The sequence below is a fragment of the Schistocerca gregaria genome, chromosome 1, assembly GCF_023897955.1.
Source record: "Schistocerca gregaria isolate iqSchGreg1 chromosome 1, iqSchGreg1.2, whole genome shotgun sequence".
Lineage (NCBI taxonomy): Eukaryota > Metazoa > Arthropoda > Insecta > Orthoptera > Acrididae > Schistocerca > Schistocerca gregaria.
In genome coordinates, this window is record NC_064920.1 from 859,386,742 (window position 1) to 859,411,680 (window position 24,939).

Sequence of the window (24,939 nt, forward strand, 5' to 3'; positions counted from 1 at the left end):
CCTACTGTGTCTCAATGCAAATAATAATAATACCTAGAGTGAGCTGTACACTGTTATAAAACTCAACGTTGAACACAAAGTTGAAAAGAAACAGGTTGGGAGCAACTGTGCCAACAAGAATAACAACAACTCTAATAAGTTACTATCAAACAATGGAAACTCCAGGTTGCAATATTAACATTACAAGGAAAAGGACAAATTGCTACTCACCATGAAGATGACACGTCACGTTTCAGAAAGGCACAGGAGAAAGATTGTTACCCATTTAGCTCTGGTCAAAGGCCTTTTTCAGAAAAGGGGACAGACACACATTCATTTCCACAACAAGCACACCTCACGCACACATGACCGCCATCTCTGGCAGCTTGGAACAGAAGGCAACTGTCATGTAGTACGAAAGCTGAACTCTGGAGGGGGCAGGAATGGGATAGTAGGGTATAGTTCAGGGGGGGGGGGGGGGGGAGGGGGCAGGAGTTCTGTCTGGCGGAGTGAGTAGGGGCTAGATGAACATACGGAAAGACTGCCACCAGACGTAGGGTCGGGAGGCCGTGGGGCAGGGAGATCAGGAGCAGGGTAGAGAAATAGGGAGTGGAAATTGAGAGGATTGGGAAAGGAGATAGACGGAAGGATTTATTGGCAGAGGGTGGCACACAATGGCGGTGCGGTTTGTGAAAAGGGAATATGTGACGAGATGGAGAGGGTGAAAACCGTTGGGTGGAAGGTGTGGGGACAGTAGCTTACTGCAGGTTGAGGCCAGAATAATTTCAGGAGCAGAGAATGTGTTTTAAGGCTAACTCCCATCAGTGCTCTTCAGAAAAGCTGATTGAACAAGCTGGCTTGCTTTTCAAAACAGCGATTGAAATCAAGGATGTGCTGTTCAGCTGCATGTTGTGCCACAGGTGGTCTACTTTGCTCTTCACCACAGTTGGGCAGTGGCCGTCATCTTGGTGTAAAGCTGGTTGGTAGTCATACCAATATAAAATGCTGTGCCATAATTGCAGCCGAGCTGGTATATGACTTGGCTGCTTTCACAGGTGGCCCCACCTCTGATGGCATACAATAAGCTTGTGACCTGACTGGAAGTGCAGGGTGGGTGGATTGGGCCAGTCTTGCACCTGGGTCTTCCAAGGGATATGATCTCTGCAGCAAGGGGTTGGGACTGGGATTGGTAGTGCCATAGGAATTGACTAGGATGTTGTGTAGTTTGAATGAGCAACAGAACACCACTTTATGAGGAAAGAGAATGATCTTGGGAAGGAAGTCCCTTATTTCAGTGCACGACGATAGGTAATCAAAGCCCTGATTGAGGATATGGTTCAGTTGTTACAGTCCAGGATAGTATTGAATGACCAAGAGGGCACTCTCTTGAACAGGGTGTTGTGAGGATTAGTGGGTGTATGGGGAAATGACCTGGGAGCTTTGTTTGTGGACTAGGTCTGGAGGACCGCATCTGCCCATGAAGGTGTTGCTGAGACCTTCAGTGTAGTGGGCAAGGGATTTTGGCCATTGCTGATATGTCATCCCTGGGTAGCCAGGATGTATAGAAGACATTTTTAGGTGTGGAAGGGATGCCAGCTATCAAAATGCAGATAATGCTGACGGCTAACATGTGGACAGTGGTATGGATGGAGCCTTCAGAGAGGAAGAGGTGAATGTCCAGAAAGATGGCAGGATGGGTTGAGGACAAACGGGTGAAGTGGATGGGAGAGAAGATGCTGAGGTTGTGAAGGAGGGTGTCTTGGCCTGAGTCCAGATCACAAAGCTGTCATCAATGAACCTGAACCAGACAAGGGATTTGGCATTTTGGGGGCTAGGTAGGTCTCCTCTAGATGACTCTTAGGGTGGCATGCAGGTGCACCTGGCTGTGCTGTGGATTTGCTGGTTAACCTCCCCTTCAAAGGAGAAATACTTGTGAGTTAGAATAAAGTTAATACAGTGTATGAAGAATGAGGTTGTGGGTCCGGAGTCTGATGGGCGTTGAGGAGGTAAAGTTCAATAGTGGCAAGGTCATGGGCATCAAGAATGGTTGTGTTAGGGAAGTGACATCAACAGTGATGAGCAAGGATCGAGGAGGTAAGGTAAGCGGATGGTTGAGAGCCGGCGAAGGAAGTGGTTGGTATCTTTGATGGTGGAGGTCAGATTATAGGCAACTGGTCGGAATTGGTCTTCAATGTTTTATATCATTATTTTTTCCACTGTTATGGGCAATGAAAGAAGAGAATACCATAGATAAACATATATGTAGCAGATGAAACCAAGGGAATAATGTGAGCTATGTGAATTCTACAAGATAATCCAAATAAATAACAACACAATTAGAGTTGTTCATAGTGACACAAGTTGGGCTGATGTTTTGAGTTTCACAGCAGCCAGTCTTAAGTACATAATATTGTAATCCTGTAAAATAATGGCATTGATATACATAAATGTAAATGTATGTTGCCATCTAGATCCAATGTTCCAGAAGAGGATCACTTATCTTTATCTCTTGATAAATAATGAAAACTAGACCATTAACTGCACAACTGTTTTTCCATGTGACTCCTATTTCCATGAGAGTTTTGTAACCTCTCGTGTAGGAAGTGGTGCTATTGGTGGTGCTGTTGCTGCTGCTGGAGCTGGTGTTGGTGGTGGTAGTAATGGTAGTAGTAGTAGTAGTAGTAGTAGTAGTAGTACCAACAATCATAAACTGTCATTCTATTTATTACCTCACTGTAAAATCTTGACATAATATTTCACTGCACAAAAATAAAGGTTACACATACCATTTTTCCACACAATGAAGATAGTTAACTCCGGCACATTTTCTGTTCCCGTTTGATTATCCATATTACCGAAGCATTCATTTTTAGGTGCATTAACTACAGTTGAGTGGACGTGGCAGCTTAATCTCAGGTTCACTTTTGCATTCCATAGTCTTGCGAGGGCAATAAGAGAGTAAGGAGGATGTTGTGGACTAGCATTTACAACAATATCTTGAAGTCTGTCCTGCAACACAAAGAGAAAATCACATATGGAGAATTCTTAAATATTATATTAACACAATTATTAATTCCACACCAAGAAGCCAAGAGGCACTCATGTTATGATTACAGTTGGCAGTAACAGAACACTGCTTAAAGGAGGGACATAGTATGAAATTTAATGAAACTGTGGTAAGTTGCCAACATTTCCAGTTTTTGGAACAGTGTCTATAAAGAGACGATTGAAATTAGGTTGGTGGGTAATTTAGTCAACAGAGACAATGGGTTTCCTCTTAGCAAGACGTGGAATCCTGTATTATCTCGCATCAAAATTGAATGTTCTTTGGTGCGGCCCTGAAAGAGCGATAGATCGTTGCCACCAGTGTTCTACCAAGGGCGGCACCACCTCCCTGTCTTGGAGGGCAGCGACCTTGATGGGCGGCGCATGCACCGTGTACTAAATGGTGGCCTATACAGGACATAGATTTGCAGCCTGGCGTCAGTTGTCAGTGGGACTCATCAGCAGAAGCAGCATTCTCCTGCAGATGGTGACCAGTTGGATCACTGAAATATTGAGTCAAGCTGATTTTAGGATCCGGCAGCAAACCCGAAGAGACTTTCAAGACTTATTACGCCGGGAAAGCCTATGTGTCTTAGTGCTGGACAATAGCAAAGATTCTAGTGGAAGTCTTTTATCTTTATCTTGATGATAAACTGATGGATAACTTTGTAAGTACATTAATTCACACATGGTGGACATCCATTGTCAGCTTGACAGATCTTGTGATGCACAAGTCACAGATCACATGAAGATTAATGCCTTTCTGAAACTCCTCCTGTATGCAGGGATTTACAATCTCCCATCTGCATTTCAAAGACCTGTGGGAGACAGATAGGTTTGATGTATTTGAAGTTACTATGGTATATAAGGGACAGTGTACTATTGACAGTGTACTATTCAGAGGCAGGTAGCAGTCACTTCATCCCGCCAGAGTAACTGGGGTGGGGAGTGCCACGTCTGGATAGTTGGCTTATTGTCGCTCACTACCAACCAGTCCTCCTCCCAATGTTGAATGGCTCTCTCCCTCAACAGAAAAATGACAAAATTGAGCGGGGCGCGGGGATGAGGAATGGCACATTGTGTCATGCCAGGTTCCTTGCAGGACCCCTTAAGATGCCTGGTTTGCTCTGGTACCCAACAAAATGATACCTTCTTCCCCTGATGCTGAGGAAGCAACAGTTTGTCCTGCATTAACAGCATCATTTTCTCTGCTGGCTACGTATACTGCAATGATAGTAAGGCCCTAAAGGAATTGGAGAAGATAAAAAACTGTCCGCTCTGAAAACACCTCATCTTCCCTTACTACCTTCAGAACTTTGTGGAGCTCTGTGGTAAATACAGCATATTCATGGTGAAGGCGAATCCTGAAAACATGGGCAGGTAATATTGCTGAAAAGTCAAAGGAGTTCTCTTGTTTTAAACTGTCAGTGTACACTAATGTACAGCTGTGAATCCCATCTAAAGTGTTATAAAACAAAGATTGAAAGGTAATATCTGCAGTGCAATCTTTCTTGAAATTTGTCAAGTCTAAAACAATTCTGGGCTTCTTCAAAGCCAAGATGGAGATCTGACCTGCCTTGGTGTAAAACTTGAAAATCAGCCACACTCATCTAAAAGACCACTCTTCATGTGAATTGCCCAAGGCCCCATTTCTCACTCATTAAAAAGTCTTTCTGTTGGGGGTCGACCAAAAGTATGGTGTGTAGATGTCTGTGGAGTGAACAACATCTTACAGGCCTGTTGCATTAGATGGAGAATCACCACCTCATGTTAAGTGTAGGCTCACTAGCCTCTATGCAAGACTTGGTGTAAAGCTGGTAGGAAAGGCCCCAGTGGCTATCCTAATTCTTTCACTATGTATATTTTAAACATAAGGGTTTCAAATACTCATTTGCTTGGCACTTGTAATCAAGCCATTTATTAGCCATTTTAATATATAGTAGCAAGAACACATGTTTAAAATCAAATATGAGACCCAGAAACCTCTTCATGCCTCCAAAATTAAGAACAGTGCTCGTTGTCCTCATCACAGCAAAGCTAAAACTAGAATGTGAACTGTTAAAAAGAATTAACACAGATTTTTCAGCTGAGAAGCTAAAACCTTTTTCTCCCCACCCATTCCTGCAGGGTTTATATGTGGGGGGGGGGGGGGTAATCACGGATTTTTCCCAGTTAAAAATACACTTTCTCCCAGGTGAAAACACGCTTTTTCCACGATAAGTGACAGTATATTTTCCCTTGTCAATCGTTTGAATGGTTATGGTTTTATACACGGGCATAGAATCTTCAGGCACTTTAGAAAACAAACTCAGGGAAAAAGACACGTTTTGGAAACCTCTTTGGTGTGCAGCAACATATACACTGTGTATTTTCGTATTACAAAAGTATACATTTGAATTCTACCAAACACCGCATGTTACTTTCGAAATAATTGAAATTGAGACTGCAATGAGCTTTTGTAAGCCAGTCGTAGCTCATGTCACATGATCTCGCCAGCAGATGACAGCGGATATTCAGAGCATAGCACACATGGTGTAGTCAGCCAACAACAACATCACTATTAAGTAGCACGAACACACAAACAGGGAAACGAACACACAAACAGGGAAAGTTGATAGTTTAAATTAATATACATAGTGCTGCTACAAGTAAAGCAAAGATTTCACATATAATATTGGCCTCTAAGTTTAATAAGCTGCAGGAGAAGCTAAGCTTTCGCATATAATGTTGATCTGTTTTGCTTGTTTTACACTTTAAGATACATCACACAAATGTGCCAGTAAAATTTTTAATAATGACATAAATGTCTGAACTTCAGGGTTCAAAATTCTTTTAAATGGCTCGTCATCAAAGCGTTGATTTTTAAATGAGAGTCAAGAAATTCATGGTACATTCTCGCACATAGTTCAACTTACATAAAAGAATATTTAATTTGAAAGTAACGCATTTCAAACCACCATTCGCAGTATTTTCCTGCGGCCTGTTAGAAATAGGTTCGTTTCAGCAGTTGCCAGAGAGCGCACGTAACAGGCGAAACCGTGCTTGTGCAGCTATCATGACTTAGGAAGCCTGTACGTACGTACATTAAGAACATTGAAAGATCATACATTATGTCATAAAAGAAACAAGACATCACAGGATACTCCAAGAGCATCGGAATTTCATGAACCATACTAAAATGTTCATATTTAAAGTGCACATTCGTATGTCCATATTCCCAATGAAGTAGACCTCGACCTGATATTAAGCTTTTCAGTGTGGTTTTCGGGATGTAAATTTTCTTAGAGCACCAGTACTGTATTATATCATGTTTGGTTCTTTATTACGGCTGTGGCCGAGCGGTTCTAGATGCTTCAGTCTGGAACCACGCTGCTGCTACGGTCGCAAGTTCGAATCCTGCCTCAGGCATGGGTGTGTGCGATGTCCTTAGGTTAGTTAGGTTTAAGTAGTTCGACATCTACGGGACTGATGACCTCATCTGTCAAGTCCCATAGTGCTTAGAGCCATTATGGCATAATGCCATACATGCTAGAAGACGAAAACGTGCACTTGAAATGCAGCAAACAGTTGAAACTAGCCAGTACTGTGGAATTAAAGATTTCATTTCAAATACATTGACTGCCTCTGCGGAAAGTTTAATAAAAAGTCAAATTTCTTTAGCAAATAGTCAAAAATAACTTCATTGTTCTGCAAAGCGATTAACACTTGACTTTCAGAAAGGTGGAAATTAAATCAATGACATATTTTAGCCTTCCGTAATTATGTGTATGTATTTTAATTCACTTGATACATGAGAGTAAAAGGAGGGGAAACAGCAAAATCACTAAATATAACACGGGTGACTACCCACTATAACTCTAAGACTGCTCTGCGCATGTTATCTGCGATCAGGTTAATACTAAAAAAATCGAATTTTCAAAAATATGTTCATCTTGTAGCAAACATCTTTCTGAAAAGTCTGAAACATAAAGCATATGTGTTCGAGGAAATTTAAGACATGTTATTTGGTCTTAAGAGTGGCAAAGTGCAGTGCCATGCCTCTTCATAAAGCATTCTTCTATGGCACGTCACTGTATTTTGCTCTGTGGAATTGAAACACGTATATTTTGTAATGGATGTCATGAAACTATATTCAGGACAGTGGAAATTGAAATGTCCTGTGGTGCCTCTCCTGCTCCCAGTTGGCAAGTTTGACAGCCTGCCCCTCTTTAAAAATAAAATCTCGCAATTAGTAGCAGATGGGACTCTTTACTGTCTATTTGAGCTAATAACTTGCTGTTCTGTGTGACATAAAGTTAAATATAGGATACATAAAACCAATAAAGACAAGAGACAAGCAAGAAAGTACACATTTCTTCAATCCTCAGCTACTAGCATTTTTCTCTCTCTAATCTTGCAACAGCTTTACATGGCGTGGTTTCCTGTCTGTGAAAGAATCTATTACCTCATCAAAGTTCATCAAACGTTTTCCTATATGAAAAATCAAAATGTCGTTATGTAATACTGAAAAAGTTGTTAACACAAATAATAGCCCAGGCTGGTGTGGTTTCTCAATCTGGTTACGTCTATTTTGTCACTGTCTGCTAGATAAAACAAAATAAGCCTTCCTAATATTGCAGCAATTTGTGTTTTGGCACAAATGGCCATTTTTATAACACAACAGAATATAATTCACTTAGTACCAATATCAAGGCTTTATGTTAGGAAATAGTTTCACATTTCATTCATACGCACCAGTTTCTCAAGCACGAGATTGAAAAGTAGTATTACAAAATTTTTATATAAATTTGAAATCGTCTTATTTTTTCATAATTTGTGTGATGTCCCTGTTTCTTCTCCTTATTCGTTCTAACAAAACAAAGAATCTTGTCATCACCAATTCTGTAGCTATTCCTGTTCGCTGATTACCCTCACTAACCCTGCCAGAATCACAGGTTTAGTTATCCTGCGATTATTTTCCAGTTAGGCGTTATTACATGTTTGTACAACACGTTTTCAGCGTTACTTCCAGAATAGAACTTAAGCGGCTGCTAACTGGGGACTGTACAACTGGTCTTTAATAGTGTAGCAAGCTGGCCAAAAATTTTCTGTCAAAATTTCATTTTCTTGGATACACTGAGAAGATAATGAGTAATCTTTCTCGCCTGTTATTCCTGTCAGTCGTTTATTTCTATTCTGGTAGTCTAACTCTATGGATTTTGCTAGTAATTGTAACAACACTGATCATTAGCAAACCCAATCAACCACATAATCAGACAGTGATTGACATTCATCTGTTTCGCTTTACTCTGCTCAGCTCGTATAGCCTCGTCCCCTTTTGTCTGCAGAAAGTTTATTTCTAGACGCGACGAGGATTCTCCTGACAGAGACATAACGTACACTATGCACGTATTGAAAAATGAACTTACGATTCATTCAGAAGTCAACTTAAAATGTGTTAAAAAATGTTCAAAAACAAACAGGGAAGCATTTCAAAATCATATGAATAATCCATAGACAAATATGTGCTGGATGCTAGGTGCTTTGTGAAAAAAGTTTTTTTCCCTCAAGAATATGTATTTGGTGCCCCCTTTCCCTGGTAGCATCTAGCTGCTTGCTGCGACTGCTTGCACAGCCAACAGCCACATTTCTGTAGCCAGAAGTGGGAGAATCTACTACTCTAATGCGACTCAACTGCACATGCACATGAGCCCGCTCATAGTTGCTAAAACGAATCTAATGTACACAGTTGTGACTTCACGCTCACTGGAGGCAATTTGTTGTTATGAAGCTTTGCATAGTGTTCCTAAAGCCTTTGACACATTTTGCTGTTGGTAGACACTTGCATGAGCACTGTGTGTCGTTGCTGTATATGGCTCATTTCCTTTGCAATTTAAGTTATTTTCACCATTTTCTCTCATTTATGTTTTATTGTGGAAGTATTATTCTGCGGTAGCAGGATACAGTAATATCCTTTGTTAGAGTATTGGTTCTTACCAGTCAAAATTACAAAAATTCAACTGAAAACTAAAACAATGAAAAATTCCCAGAATTCTAAAAAATTTCCGGGATTTTCCTGGTTGTCCCTGGTCGTATACACCCTGAACTGACCAGTTGCTGTTGCACGGCAGGATGTAAAACAAAAAAATTAAGGAGTTGTCTATAAATAAAGAATGCTGGACAGGAGTTAGCTATTGATTGTTTGCTATTAATTGCTACAGTAAAGACAGTCACACTTAAAATGCTCCTTGACGGACACTGTTCTGTTGTTCATAGTGGCCTGAGAGGACATCATTGACTCGATATTTAACACAGTGTGGCGAAATGAAAGGATTGCATAAAGATGGTGGGAAGATGTCCTCATTAAGCTCCATTCATGGGGCTCTGCAAGGATATTGTGCCTCCAAGTAGGCCTTCTTGATGTCAAGAAACATATCTATTAAGTGAGGCCTGTGCAGGAAAGCCTGTTATACAGTTGCATCCAGGAGGACCAGGTTAGTGAATGTAGAGTGATACCTCCTGAACCCACTCTAAAAGTGACTAAGGAGCTGTCTGGATTCTAAGAGCCATACAAGGTAGTGGTTGACTATCTGCCCAAAAGTTCTCTCTTCACTGCTAGTTACAGCAACACTGCAATAACTACTCAGGCACATAGCGTTCTACCCATGTTTTAAAAGAAGAATTACAAAATTGCTTACTTCTATGAGTTGGGAAAGAGTTCTGATACCCTAATGATTAAAAAGGGTGAGGAGAATTCCAACACTGTATGAGACGCCATCACATACTATAATGGACCCTACTGTGACCATGTGACATGTCAAGAGCAGCAGGTAAAGCAGATCTCAGCTACCACACAGAAAAATGGTAGTTCTTCATTGACAGAAACGAAGTCCCAATTGCCACTCTCAGAGGCTAGTCTGTAGCGTTGGAAAAACCTCCCACCTACCCCAGAACTCCTACGGATGGTCTCACATACAACTGTATTTGCATTGGAACAGTTTATGGTATTCAGGAACTGTTGCCACGATCTCTTCTTTCTCTCTTTAATAACTGAGCAATATTTCACCCTCACTACCTGAAAGTCTGCACTTGGCTTCGTACAAGCTTCCGCATCTGGTTCTAATTGCAGAGTAGCATTTGTTGCTCTACTGATGGACAGGCTACCTTTTTGTCTGGTGGAATGGAGTTTCAACAGTGTGGTGAACTGTTTCGGTAATATGATTCACCCATTTCTGGGTGCTGTCATGGTGGTCCAACACAGTAAGTTGGCTTTAAATAGCCAGTCTGCCCTACTGAGCACCCACTGTGTTGGCTTTCTTTCAGGAAGGGCTCTGTCCAGCATGTGAATCCAAACCGGGAAATGACAACTCGGGTGTGAATTGTCAACCACTTCCCATCAAGCAGTGTGTGTGTGTGTGTGTGTGTGTGTGGGCGGGGAGGGGGGGGGGGGGGGGGGGAAGAGTACAAAGATCGAGAGCAGTGAACAACACTGTTGCATTGGCTGAAGTGCTTGCTCTGTCCCATGTTTGACAGACAAGCATGTGGTCATATTAGAAAGCACTCAAGTATTCCACCCCTGGGATATGTGATCGCAGAGCTCCAAACACAATGTGTATTAAAATCAGCAACGAGGACAAAGGACTGGGGAAGCTGAGTATGAGTTCACTTGGAGCCTCTTTGTCTAGAACTTCACTTGGGGGCACGTACAGCGAACATGTTGTCAACCTATTAACACACATCCACCGATACTGTTGCTGCTTGTAGGTGGGTGGTGAGTGGGAAAGGTGAGGACTGGTATGTGCTGTTTATGAAAACTGCAACACTTCTTTCAGCTCTCTCTTCACTAAGGCCATCCTTTTTGTGGAGGATGAGCCATGTAATACAGACACATTAGATTGCTTATAATGTGTTTACCGGAGACATATAGACATTGGTCTGCCCTGAGCTAACAAACTCAGTTCCTCAACACACATCCTCAACCCACTGCTGTTTTTCTTTTTTTCCCTCTGGTGGGGAGCTTGCACCAACGTTAAACACTGAGGGATGTTGTGCTCTGCTCAGTTGTCAATGACTGTGTGCCAACCCTACCCTGTTATACAGCCTTCTTCAATTGTGAGGTGGACAACTTCATGAAAGTAGGTAGCTGCATAGCCCCAAAAGGTATTTATATTTTTAATTTTTTTTTTAATTATAGGAGCAACAGTTAAACCACGGAAGCACAATTCCAATCAAATTTACAAGATGTTCAGCCTATTACTGAAGTACGTCTACACTCTCATTAAACTATTTCATGCACTGTAGCTCGTTTCCTCCAATCAGAGTGCTCTGTGTCATGCCTGAACAATTTCCCGTTGCCAAAAATTAGTTCTCTTCCAATTCCTTGCCCAGAGCCTGGCCCTTTTATTTCATATCTGAACACACATGATAATCACACCAAACACACACACACACACACACACACACACACACACACACACACACACACACACACACACCAAATATTTTGTACATGGCACTAACCACACACTACTGGAGAAAGCAAATCTTCGGCAAGTAAAGAGAGAGCTTACGGAAGTCAAGAAATCTCTAAAACATAACCCGGAATTCTCTTCTCCATTTACAATCACTGAACTGGAGACAGCCGTTAAGCATACGAAATGTAGGAAAGCTGCAGGTGCAGAGAGGCTTTACCCTGAATTTTTGGTGCACAGTGGGCCCGTAACGCGAAATTGGCTAGTTTACCTTTTTAACAAAATTCTTCGTACAAGCAACATTACCCAAAAAATTTAAAAGAGCAAAAATTATCGCTGTCAAAAAGCCAGGGAAAGAGGGACCACCTACAGAACACTTCCACCCCAAATCTCTACTTAGCTCTGGTTACAAGCTATTGGAAAGAATGATTCTAAACCGAATCCAAGATCAAATGAATGCTATGATACCACCTGAAGAAGCTGGATTCAGACCTTATAGAAGCTGCTGTGAACAAGTTCTCTCCTTGACTACTCACATAGAATCTGGATACCAAAAGAAACTTAAAACTGGAGTAGTGTTCATTGACCTGTCAGCAGCTTATGTCACAGTGTGGCGTGAGGGCCTGGCCCATTATTGAATTTTTTGAGAGCAATACCTTGCAAAACTCTAGACAACCTCTTAAGTAACATGTTAAGTAACAGGCGGTTTAAAGTTCATCAAGGAAAAGAGAAAAGCAGATGGCATGTACTCAATAATGGATTACCTCAGCGTTCTGTCCTTGCTCCAGTGTTATTCAACCTCTACACACCTGACCTGTCGAAAATTTCTATATGCAGATGACCTGGCAATTTCATATTAGAGTGAAGACCTATCTGAATGTGAAAAACACCTAAGGAACAGCCTTACTAAACTTTATGAGTATTTTGAGACATGGCGACTGAGACCAAATGTTTCTAAAACTGAGGTAAGCCTGTTCCACCTCTCTAATCGCCTTTCATCAGCAAAGATCATGCCACAGTTCGGCCCTCTTGGCACAGTCAGATACAACTAAAGCCTGAAATACCTGGGAGTCACTCTGGACAGAACTTTAACATACAAAAAAACACTTTTCCAACTTGGCCAAGGAGATACAAACACGAGTGAACCTCGTGAGAAAGCTGGCAGGCAGTACATGGGGAGCAACCACATCAGTCCTCTGAGGAGCATCCCTTGTACTGGTATACACCGCAGCAGAATACTGTGCACCAGTTTGACTCCGAAGCACCCACATAGCGAAAGTAGATGTCCAATTGAACTCAGTTATGAGAGTAATTAGTGGTACAGCCTGGTCTACACCTACTTGCTGCCTACCAGTGCTTTCAAACATCTGTCCACCAGACCTCTGTCGAAAGGCTGCTCTTTACTACCTCTGTCAGCAAGTTTCTGAAAACAACTCGATCCCTCATGACAATTTGCTATCACTGCCCAGGAAACGCCTCAAATTTAGAAGACCAGCATATGAAATGGGAGTCCAAATGCTATGCACGGGATTCAACCAGGACACAGAGTGGAAACGTGAGTGGCAAGCTACAAGAACCCGAAACCATGAACTTGTAGACAATCCAACAGTTCCAGTTCCAGGCTTCCACCAACCGTGGGAGATGTTGATGCAGTAAAACAGATATCGGACCGAAGAGGGTAGGCGCAAATACAACATACACAAGTGGGGCTTTTAAAGTGACAGTGTGTGAGACAGCGGTGACACCCAACCAATGGGTCACATTGTGAATGACTGTCCAATCAGACACTTCCCTGTTGGCATTGAGAAGCTTCATCAAGCATCCCACAAGGCACTCTGCTGGATCGAGTCCATCAACATCTGAGTGTAGTCTGATCCGTTTTAAAACGTGTGAACTATATATAATTTCACATGTTCATTTTTATATATATTTCTTTGTTTTACTAAATGTGTATTACCGTAACTGATGCTTATGATGATGATGATAATAATAATAATAATGTGTACTACTGTGGTTTGGCTTCGTGTCTATGTTGGCTACAAAAATGTGTTCACTATCGTGTTCATAATAGCTTATCTGAATTCTTATTTTTTATTCATTATTAAACCTACTCCTGCATTACCCCTATTTGATTTTGTGTTTATAGCCCTGTATTCAACTGATCACAAGTCCTGATCCTCCTGCCATGGAACTTCACTACTTCCCACTATATCTAACATTAAACCATCCATTTCACTTTTTAAATTTTCTAACCTACCTGCCTGATCAAAGTATCTGATGTTCCATGCTCCGATCCGTAGAATGTCGGTTTTGTTTCTCTTGACAACAACATCTTCCTTCATTGAACATTCTGGCCCATCTTCTAACCGTTGAATCTCTCATAGCATTTTCTCCGTAAACCTCGCAGATTTGGTGATGAATTGAGCTTTGGTTCAACTTTCTTTGCATTTAGAAAACGAATCACAGATCTGATTTCACACGTCAATTACGGCTGACATTATAAAGAAGCACTACAAAGTACACGTCGGCAGCAGCTAACTGAAAACGGCGTACATGTCTTCTCACTGAGTCAGAGTAACTGCTGCGCATGCTCGGAACTGCAATCATAGCGCTGCCGCGGATAGAAATAGAAATGGAACTTACTTTGTGGACGACCCACATGTATGTGGCATGGTTACCATTTGGCAATCTGTTTGGAAGTTCCTCCCGAGTTCTATTTATGTAGAAATGCAACAATTTTACAAACAAACCTCCCACACATTTAATAACAAAGAACACTTTATTAACCACAAGACGTGGTCGACTACTATCACCATTTACTCTTGTATTGATAAATTAGACAGCACCCCGCTTGCCAAATAATCCTTATATGGCTAAAGTGTGGCAGGTTCCTCAAAGTTGCCTGCCAATGACTGTTCCACAGCAATCGTCATCCATATTACTGACACACAGAATACCTTGAGTTGGCAAAGGTACTCACCATTTAGAACATTCCAGCGAGAACACTCACACAGCTGAAACAACTAGAGCAAAACCTACTCCACAATCAGGCCACATGATGTAGACCAGCCATGTGGCATCCTTGCCATGTGGCCTTCTATGGTGCAGTATAGAGTGGCATGGATTCAGCACACAACTCTCAGAACAAAGTCTACAATACAAAAAAACAAAACTTGTTGATCTCTGAGCGAAAACCTAACTTGACCGAAATAGTTCGAAAAAACTCCACAATGCCCCCCCCCCCCCCCCCGGGCCCACATAAACACATAAAAAAAACCATCATAAATTTGAAAACAACATGAATGGCCGGCATAGACTTCTCAAGCCAGGAATCCATCCAAACAGATCGCCAAATGGTAACCATGCCACATACATGTGGGTCGTCCACAAAGTAAGTTCCGTTTCTATTTCTATCCACGGCAGCATTACGATTGCAGTTCCGAGCATGTGCAGCAGTTACTCTAACTCAATCAGAAGACATGTACACTATTTTCAGATAGCTGCTGCCGACGTGTACTTTGTAGTGCTTCTTTATAATGTCAGCCGTAATTGAAAATGCCGCCAAGTGTGAAATCAGATCTGTGATTCGTTTTCTAAATGCAAAGAAAGTTAAACCAAAGGAAATTTATCAGCAAATCTGTGAGGTTCACAGACATAATACTATGAGTGATTCAATGGTTAGAAGATGGGTCATACTGTTCAATGAAGGACGTGATCAAGTGCACGGTGAAGAACAAAGTGGAGGCACGTTTGTGGCCACAGATGAACTGGTTCATACAATTGAAGAGAAGATTAAGCACAACTTTAAGCTTAGTGCCCTTGCTATGGAAGTTCCGCAAATATCACAATCACTAATTCATGTAATTGTTACTGAAAAACTGAAATTTCGAAAACATTGGCTCATGTTGGGTAACCAAAATCCTTACTGAACAACACAAAAAACAACGGATGGGCAGTGCACTTCAGTTTTTGACACACTACAATGAAGAAGGCAATGGTTTTCTTTCTCGGATGGTCACGAGGGATGAAACCTGGATATCGTGTGACACCCCTGAAACAAAATGGCAATCAATGGAATGGAGGCACACTTCATCCCCAATGAAGGTTAAGCCTAAACAAATCTTGACACAAAAACATGGGAGAACTGCCGGATATCAGTAACTTTCTGCCACGATATTTCGGGGCAGAGTCTTCTGGCCATCCTCAGGTGAGTGCCACTGTAGTAGTACTGGCGAGTATGCTCAGCTCCGCTATTTATAGCCTTCTGAGGTGACATTGCGCATGCGCGGCTCAGCGTGTGCGTTAATAACAGCTCCGTGCGCTGCGCCTCGCGCCCTCCACTGTGAATGCCTGGCGTATTGATATCAAGTCGATTTCCATCTTTATGCAGATAACTACGTCGACTACGAAGTTTCTCTATAATAGGATTCCAAGCAGAGTTCAGCTGATAACCGCTATCGCGATTGATGAGAGTCTCGTTGTCAGAGAATCTTATTTCCACAGATTCATTGATAATTGAGCTCCAAAAGTTTGATGTATGGGCCAAACTTTTTGTGTTGTTGTAATTCGTGGAATGGTCTGTGGAAATAAAATGTTCGGCAATTGCGGACTTGGTGGGTTGGAGAAGGCGAGTATGCCGTTGGTGTTTTACAATGTGTTCCTGCACAGTTCGTGTTGTTTGCCCTATATATTATTTGCCTCATTCACACGAAATTTTGTAAACACCTTGTTTACGCAGGCCCAGATCGTCTTTAACGGATCCCACCAGTGATGAAATTTTGGAAGGAGGGCGAAAGATGACTCTCACTGGATACTTTCTCAATATTCTGCCTATCTGTGAAGAAATATTCCAAATAAATGGTAGATAAACAGTCGACCTGAAAGCCTCTTCCTCTTCCTTGTTCCGTTGTTTGTAGGTCTTCATCACTCTGTTCACTTGCCTAGGTGAAAAGACATTTTTTAAAAATACTTTTTGCAGGTGTTCCAGTTCCGCTTGAAGACTGTCGGCGTCAGAGATAGTTTGGGCACGGTGGACCAAGGTTTTGAGAACGCCCATTGTTTGTGTTGGATGGTGGCAACTAGTAGCTTGTCCATACAGGTTTGTATGAGTGGGCTTTCTGTACACCGAGTGACCAAGTGTGCCATCACTCTTCCGTCGCACCAAGACGTCTAAAAATGGCAGACAACCATCTCTCTCTATCTCCATGGTAAACTTTGTTTTCATGTATGGAGTTCATGTGACGTAAAAATTCTTGGAGACGGTCCAGACCATGAGGTCACACTATTGAGAGACATCCTAAACAGATGAAGCAAGAAGTTCCAACTCTATGATCTGTTGTTAATTTGACAGAGAAAATGTTAGATGACGCGACTGTGTCTGTGCTAGCAAAAGGACTGCATTTTGCTCCCACACCTGTTGCACCGCCACTAGTGGATTTCATCAGTGCCATCAAAGAAGCTGTACGCCGTCTTGATACAGATGAAGCGGAGGAAGTTTGTTGAGAGTCTTGTTGTGTATTGACCAGGGGTGCACCAATGAAGAATAACATCTCGCCCATGGAGAGGATAGCCCTCCGTAACTTACGAGCAGATGTGGATACAGCAGTCTTAAAATCTGACAAAGGAAACGCTACTGTCCTCATACCAAGAGATTAATATGTTAATAAGATCAATGTTTTATTATGTGATTCAACGTATTGCATAATCGATAAGGATCCCACGAGCCGAGTAGTGCGAAAAACAGCAGAACTTTTATCAAATAGCTCTCTACCGAAGGAGGTCATCAAGAGACTGAAACTAAACAGTTCAGTTCCACCTAGGCTATATGGACTGCCCAAGATCCACAAGGAAAATGTGCCATTACGTCCAATTGTGAGTAACATTGGAGCAGCCACCTACGACGTAGCAAAATTCTTGGCATCATTGCTCAAACCAATGATAGGCAAGTGTGCACATCACATAAAGAATTCTGGTGATTTTTATCAGTCGGCTTCAGTCACTACAACTGCAAAGTAGTGATTTGTTGGTCAGTTTTGAAGTGGTTTCACTGTTCACAAAGGTGCCTCCGGTGGAATCCCTACACCTCATTGGCAATATGTTTGGTGCAGACATTACAGCATTGTTTGAGTACACTCTCTCCTCTACATATTTTATATTTAACAACGAATTTTACGAACAATCTGATGGTCTTGCCATGGGGAGTCCTTTGTGTCCGCTGGTAGCCAATCTTTATGGAGGATTTTGAGGAGAGAGCACTCGACTCTGACACTTTTAAACCAACAGTATTTTGGCGGTACATTGACGACACTTTTATAGTGTGGCCTCATGGTCTGGACCGTCTCCAAGAATTTTTACGTCACGTGAACTCCATACATGAAAACAAAGTTTACCATGGAGATAGAGAGAGATGGTTGTCTGCCATTTTTAGACGTCTTGGTGCGACGGAAGAGTGATGGCACACTTGGTCACTCGGTGTACAGAAAGCCCACTCATACAAACCTGTATGGACAAGCTACTAGTTGCCACCATCCAACACAAACAATGGGCGTTCTCAAAACCTTGGTCCACCGTGCCCATACTATCTCTGACGCCGACAGTCTTCAAGCGGAACTGGAACACCTGCAAAAAGTATTTTTAAAAAATGTCTTTTCACCTAGGCAAGTGAACAGAGTGATGAAGACCTACAAACAACGGAACAAGGAAGAGGAAGAGGCTTTCAGGTCGACTGTTTATCTACCATTTATTTGGAATATTTCTTCACAGATAGGCAGAATATTGAGAAAGTATCCAGTGAGAGTCATCTTTCGCCCTCCTTCCAAAATTTCATCACTGGTGGGATCCGTTAAAGACGATCTGGGCCTGCGTAAACAAGGTGTTTACAAAATTTTGTGTGAATGAGGCAAATAATATATAGGGCAAACAACACGAACTGTGCAGGAACGCATTTTGGAACGCCAACGGTATACTCGACGAACATTGTATTTCCACAGACCATTCCATGAATTACGACGACACAAAAATTTTGGCCCATACATCAAACTTTTGGAGCTCAATTATCAATGAATCTGTGGAAATAAGATTATCTTGACATCTTGAAAGTCATGTGCACCATTTTCTTTGGACAGAAAAGGCATTTTGCTGACTGATTTCTTACCAAGAGGCCAAACAATCAATGGACATGGTTACTGCCAGACCATTAATAAATTGTGGCGTGCAATACAGAACAAGCGCCGAGGATTACTGTCAAAAGGTGTTTTATTTTTCCACGATAATGCCCGACCTCACACGGCGAACATGAGCTAACAACTCTTAAGAGAACTTCACTGGGACACGTTTGATCATCCTCAGTACAGCCCGGACCTCGTTCCTAGCGACTTTCATCTCTTCTTACATCTAAAATCTGGCCTTGGTGGTCATCACTTCAACTGAAAGAACATGTTACCACATGGTTGAATACATAGGCGGCAAACTTCTATGAAGAAGGCATACAAAAACTTGGGCCACGTTATGACAAGTGCTTACAAAATTTCAAAAGATATATAGAAAAGTAGTTTGTTGTAGATTTTTGTACAATAAATATTTGTTCTGTATCTGTACACTTTTGTTTCATAAAACCAAACAGAACTTACTTTGCGGACATCTCTCGTATTTATCCCTTAACCAAAAGGCAGAAACTTTGGATAACTTCGTAAATTCTGCCAAACACAGCACTTTATGTACACCACAAGTAGACTATACAACTTGGATGAACTCAGCTATATTGCCACTCACTGTGGCACGCAACAACTTAATAGTGACTTTCCTTATCATATCCGTTATTAATAACAAATGCAAAGCAAAAGTTAAATTTCCAGTCATTAACAATTCAATGCCTAAAACAAATGTGTAGCCAATAACCATGGACACTACAATAACTCTCTGACAACACTCCAAATACACAATTTCAACAAGAAGCAGACAAGTAATATACAACACCTGACAACCAACACTGCATCAGTCCATTCACTCACTAACAAAACTCAAATCCAACTTATAAACATCAACATTCAACACTAATGAGACCGCTATATGCTAATAACATGCTTGCTTTAAAAGCAATTGTTTTCACATACAGCACGCATCTACGAGATTACGTAACACGACAGAAGTTATGTCAAAGTCGATGGCTGGAACACTTCAGTTGATCTGATTAATGCCGATTTATCAGTCTGTCAAACACAAAAATGTCTCTGGTGTCTCAACATATTTTAAGCACAATGGCAAAACAGGGAAACACATGCAACATGATGGTCAGATCTTACTCTACTAGATAAACAAATGGTACAACAAATATTATCAAATTCAAAAAGCGGCTATTTGCAAACACAGCTCCATACACCACCAATTTAAATGACTGTTGCAGGTCATCATCCACAATGGATATATTGTATAAATTTGTCAAAATTGTCTCTAGCTTTTTTTTATTAAGTTTAACATATTTCCTACAAGTAGCCTGTAAACTGTAAGTACTAAGAGCTCACACAATTCCTGGTGCAGTGCTGCTGCAGAGAAATCAAAGAGCCATTCAAGATAATATTTATTATTCTGAAAGATGTGGGCCTATATTCCATGTTTTGTACACTCCCTCTTGCTGACCATGTATCTGCATTATCTGACAGAGCAATAATAAATTCCTATACAGCCTAAAACCAAGTCATTCAATAATCTATAGCTGAAGCCATTCCTTTGTAATGCAAGTTATGAAGTCTGCTTTGCTGCACTCAATCTAATTTCTTCTGTAAGGTAGAATGTGCATGTAAATATCACAGTAAATGAGTGTGCCACACATAACGAGTCCTATCAATATGCATAGTATATGTATGTAGATATTACACAAATTAACACACATATATCAGATTTTAACAAATAATTTCAGTTTTGTCAACAGTAACTGGAACAGTAAATGAAACATACCTGCAAGCCAGCTTCAAAAGTATGTTGCTGAGTTTCACTGATTGGTTTTGGAACAGATTGTCTGAGCTCCTTTCTCAATGCTGTCATCTGCTCTTTAAGCTGATTCAGTTGTTTGAGGATTGCTTCTTGACGGTTTTCCAGAGCAGCAACCTCAGGTAATGGACACTGCAAAAAATTAATACTTAAACTCTGTCACATTAAATAAGAAACACAATTAATTCCTTATACAAATAACAATGAAGAATACTTTTAGAAATTGCGTGCCGTTTTTTTTTTATTACACGCCAGTGCCACCCAAAACCATAAAATATTCTGGGGAGCATCCATATTTGTCGTTCATCTGATATCAAAATTTTTAAATATATTTGTGTCATATGCTTTGAGACGTATAGATGCACCACAAAAACAACACAAATGACCTTAATACAAAATTGGGCAGACATATTTGATCTTGATTAGTCGTCGCTAACTTCGCTGCACATGACGATTCGCGTAACATTAATGGTAAGTATTACCAAGCGCAAGCGTCACACTAAGCGTAATACGGTCAGGCTAAGCAATAGCAGCATATACATAATTCTTGGCTGAACATCCTAATGATAGGTATATAATGTAGCTACAAATACTTATTTCAATTATGTGTTAGCATCCGTGCAATGAAACGTATGTGTGCATTTAAAATGTAGTAGTTAACAGAAATTAAATAAACCTTTAGTAACTTTTTAACCTGTTCCGAAATGCTTGTCGGCTTTGGACAGGTTGGCGAGACATCTTCACGATTTGCGTGGAACGTTTCTTGAATATTTTTCATTTTATACATGCATTGCGGAAGTTCGATTTCATCAGTAAAACATAATACAGGTTTCATTCTGTACATCGTGTGTGGCCCATTCATTTATGCGGTTTTATCGAGCTTATTTCCGATCTTTGAGACAAAACACACTCAAAGCTGTTAACTTGATGTTTTATAAATACAAGCCGTAAGTCGCACTCACATCAGATGACTCAAACATTGTCCTTGCCTACAGTCTAGAAGCCTACTGCAAAGATCCTACTGAATTACATTTTCAGTCACCATGAATCCCAACAATAAACACACGAACCTATTGTTTAGTTCACCGTCTCTCGCTTACTAAGAGTTGTTTGTTACATTCCGAACATGTGATTGGCAGGAATGTAATCACAACTCTCTGTTGAGGGTGTCTCTCGTGGGCATGATTCGTTTTACACTATAGATTGTAAACAAGTAGTATCTACATACATCAGGCATGTCTCAAGTTCATGCATCGTTACTTTAGCTCACAATTTGCATTAAAGCTATGCCCTCCTATTGCTTCGTATGATGATGGGTGATTTCCATATCGTTGTGTTAACGATGGGTGGCCACTCTAGAACACTTGTTACTACAGTAGCGGATTCATTCTGCCTGTAGTCACGTAAGGGACAGAAAACCAAAACTTTTTTTCATTTTTGCACATTATTACTTGACAGTTTTCCAAATAATGGGGCTACATTAATATCCAATCCAAAGCATCCTAATGGAAATATTTTCTGAGGGGAGTACCTTTGTTAAACGAATCCGTAGAAATTACTTATTATTTTTCTGTATTAAGCTGAGAAATCCTGCATATAGTGAAGATGATACTTGGACGAATAAATTACTGTACTTTACAGTACTATTAGGAATTATCATACAGTAAGTTTTTTTAATCACCACAGGGCGATACGTCCATTGTTTCTAGACACATTTATCGATTAAAATACACCTTATAAATTTTTATGATAATCTCCTTCATTTACGAAAATATTATTTTGATGGGCTTATTCGTCAGACGTTCGCTTGTCAGGTGTCTATAGGCTAATTATGATAAGTCAAAAGAATCCGGTCATTTACTGACCATAGCGGAATTTCGTCGGCAGTTACAGTGACTACAGCTGATGGCTATCACTTCTATAATTGCCCTTATGAAATTGGAATAAAGTTGTTCCTCTCAATTTTATCGAAACTCAGTGCAATTGCCTTTGTCGATTCTGAAGTTACATGTCTTGTTCCATTATTGAGAGATAAAATTTATACGTAAACTCATTTTCACACTATTTCGGACGGCTACTGAAATAAGCAAACGAATGAGAGGAAAAAAGGCCTCGTTATCAAGCTGTATTTTGCTGTTCTCGTTTGCTTGCAATGAAGAGTTTTGCGATTTTGTTTCATATTTTTATTTGCGAATGGTATTTCTTCCTTAAGCAACACCCTGCTGGTCCAGTGACGATGACATTACGCTTGTAAACAAGAAACTACATTAAATAAGAATTACGCTTTTGCTTTGATTGGTCGAATATCTACAACTCGGTTACAGACTTGTCATCTGTGCTGTATTGTGCCATCTATGGCGATGCCTTAGAAAATATTTACATTAGGGCGCTCTGGATTGGATACTGATGTAGTTTTGAGACGTCACGAGTTGTTTCAATTATTTTGCTGTGTTATTGTTAAGCTATTCCCTCGTGTTGTTGTTTGCACAGTTTCGGAAATGTTTAGTTTTTAATCCTCGAAGTAGGCGATAGAAGGCATAGTTTACGACCTAGAGCTGGTTACTCAGTACTATGTTAATATGGCGGCACAACTTTCGACCAATCACAAGAGACGTTTCAAACTGTATTGAGTTTTCGTATTACTCCGTAGTTCTTGGTTAATCGGCTCAGATTGGCATAATAGTGCCAATTCTCTTGGACATATGGGTTTTAAAAGTCCACAAATCTTCAAAAATTAGTGTAACTAGTGGATTAAATGCCAAATGTGGTAGATATAGGCGGTTTATATGTGTGGTCACGTGACGGTGGTGGAAAAATGGCGCAAAGATCAGAGTGCAAACATGGTCTCCGTTTCTATGAAGTTGTGTCATTCGTATTTGTATACAATACAGTGTTTTCATAAACCACGTGTTAAATAGTCTTTGGTGATTGACGGTGGATGCCCCAAGATGTCAACAAGAGGCACCAAACGGCGGGGGAGGCCCCCCAAATCCGTGGTTATGGAAAGACCAAAAAAGTTTCAATATCATTTATTAAAGAAACCAAAATACCTTTTGAACCGCGAAAGTAAAGGGTCCGAAACACCCAATTCACAAACTAGTACACCAACAGCTTCGAGAGCATCGTCGCCGGTAGGAAGTGAAAGCAGCAGAAGAAGTTCAAGGAGTAGAGGAAGATGTAAGAGTAGAAGAGGAATCGGAGGATATCATAGACGAGGCTACAATCCAGACGCTGTAGAGGAGAAAGACTCCGAATACCACTATGGTTCAGACTTCGGTGACGAGTCGAGTGGAAAAAGTGAATTTGATGATGACATACTTAGGAGTGACAGTGAAATGGATGAAAGTTTCGGTGGTGATGCGTCCAGTGACAGTGATTTTTCTCTCTCTAGTTATAGTACTGTCAGTGGAACTCCGAAAAAGTATTTACATAGACTTCCAAGCCCAGAACCACTGTGGCTGCAGAATCGGGAAATTCCTCCCCTTCATTTGCCGAAATCATCTGAAGATTTATTAGTTCCGAAAGAACTGGTGATGAAAACGTTGTGTATATACGAAGTTCTTCGTCATTTTAGAGCATTAGTACGTTTGTCTCCCTTTAGGTTTGAGGACTTTTGTGCCGCATTAATGTGTGAGGATCAGAGTACTTTACTTGCTGAAATTCATATAATGCTTTTAAAAGCATTGCTTAGAGAAGAAGATTCCCAGCAGACGCATTTTGGTCCTCTTGACCACAAGGACAGTGTAAATGTAGTGTTATTTTTTGTGGATCCAATGACGTGGCCAGAAGTTTTACGTTCATATGTTGAAAGTGACAAAGATTTTGATTCAAATGTGCTGAACATATTGAACAACTCTGAATATCCTTTCACATCTGTGGAAAACAGATTGAAAGTGCTGCAGTTTATGACAGACCAGTTCCTGATCACTAATCCAGTCAGAGAAGATTTGTTAAATGAAGGTAACAAGCTCTTACTTTTTGTTTACTTTTTGTGTTTGATTGTTCTTAAGCTGTTACTGTACCTTAATTAAAAGAAATGATGGTCTTGTCTTGGAAAATATATTTTATGCCATTTGTAATGTTCAGGATTAGACCTATAAATTATAACTTTGAATGGGGAGAGATTAGTAAAAATTACAAATAACGTCTTATATGTTACAGCATTCAAATTTTTCATGAAAAGATTCTGACAAATTACATTTTTTTTCTAGTTGCTGTAATGTAAATGTGGAAAGAGCATTATTTGTGTAGTGACTGAACTCTTAATATATGAGAATGTGCCTATTATGAACAATGGAAACAGAGGGAACTTTGTAGTGATAACTATGAATTTATTGATTTGTTTTCTTTCTCTTTATGTCTTTTCTTATTTTTTTAAGCCTAGATGTCCTTCACTGTTCTTTACACTTCTCGTAGAAATAGACCTACAATACATACACATACATTTGTAGCCAATGCTTGAAATAGTGTAAAATGGCTT

At 40.6% G+C, this 24,939-nt stretch overlaps 2 protein-coding genes across 9 annotated transcripts in view; one reads left to right on the forward strand and one right to left on the reverse strand.

Annotated features, from left to right (window-relative positions):
- Positions 1-21,508, reverse strand: part of LOC126272845 (probable aminoacyl tRNA synthase complex-interacting multifunctional protein 2) — a 37,140-nt gene extending 15,632 nt beyond the window's left edge. Inside the window, exons 1-3 of one of the 3 annotated variants that reach the window (XM_049976074.1) lie at positions 21,422-21,508; positions 20,427-20,591; positions 2,766-2,988 (exon numbers count right to left, since the gene is read on the reverse strand). In XM_049976074.1, coding sequence (XP_049832031.1) covers positions 2,766-2,988; positions 20,427-20,591; positions 21,422-21,439 — 406 coding nt within the window. In that variant the 5' untranslated portion in view covers positions 21,440-21,508. Of the gene's footprint in view, positions 1-2,765; positions 2,989-20,426; positions 20,592-21,135 lie in introns of all 3 variants that reach the window. The other 2 variants (XM_049976066.1, XM_049976060.1) reach the window with 2 other exon arrangements.
- LOC126272806 (nucleosome-remodeling factor subunit NURF301) overlaps positions 20,680-24,939 on the forward strand; it is a 282,822-nt gene continuing 278,562 nt past the window's right edge. For 4 of the 6 annotated variants that reach the window (XM_049976012.1, XM_049976021.1, XM_049976029.1 and 1 more), the window contains exon 1: positions 22,759-24,419. In XM_049976012.1, coding sequence (XP_049831969.1) covers positions 23,408-24,419 — 1,012 coding nt within the window. In that variant the 5' untranslated portion in view covers positions 22,759-23,407. Of the gene's footprint in view, positions 20,931-22,746; positions 24,420-24,939 lie in introns of those variants that run through there. The other 2 variants (XM_049976036.1, XM_049976004.1) reach the window with 2 other exon arrangements.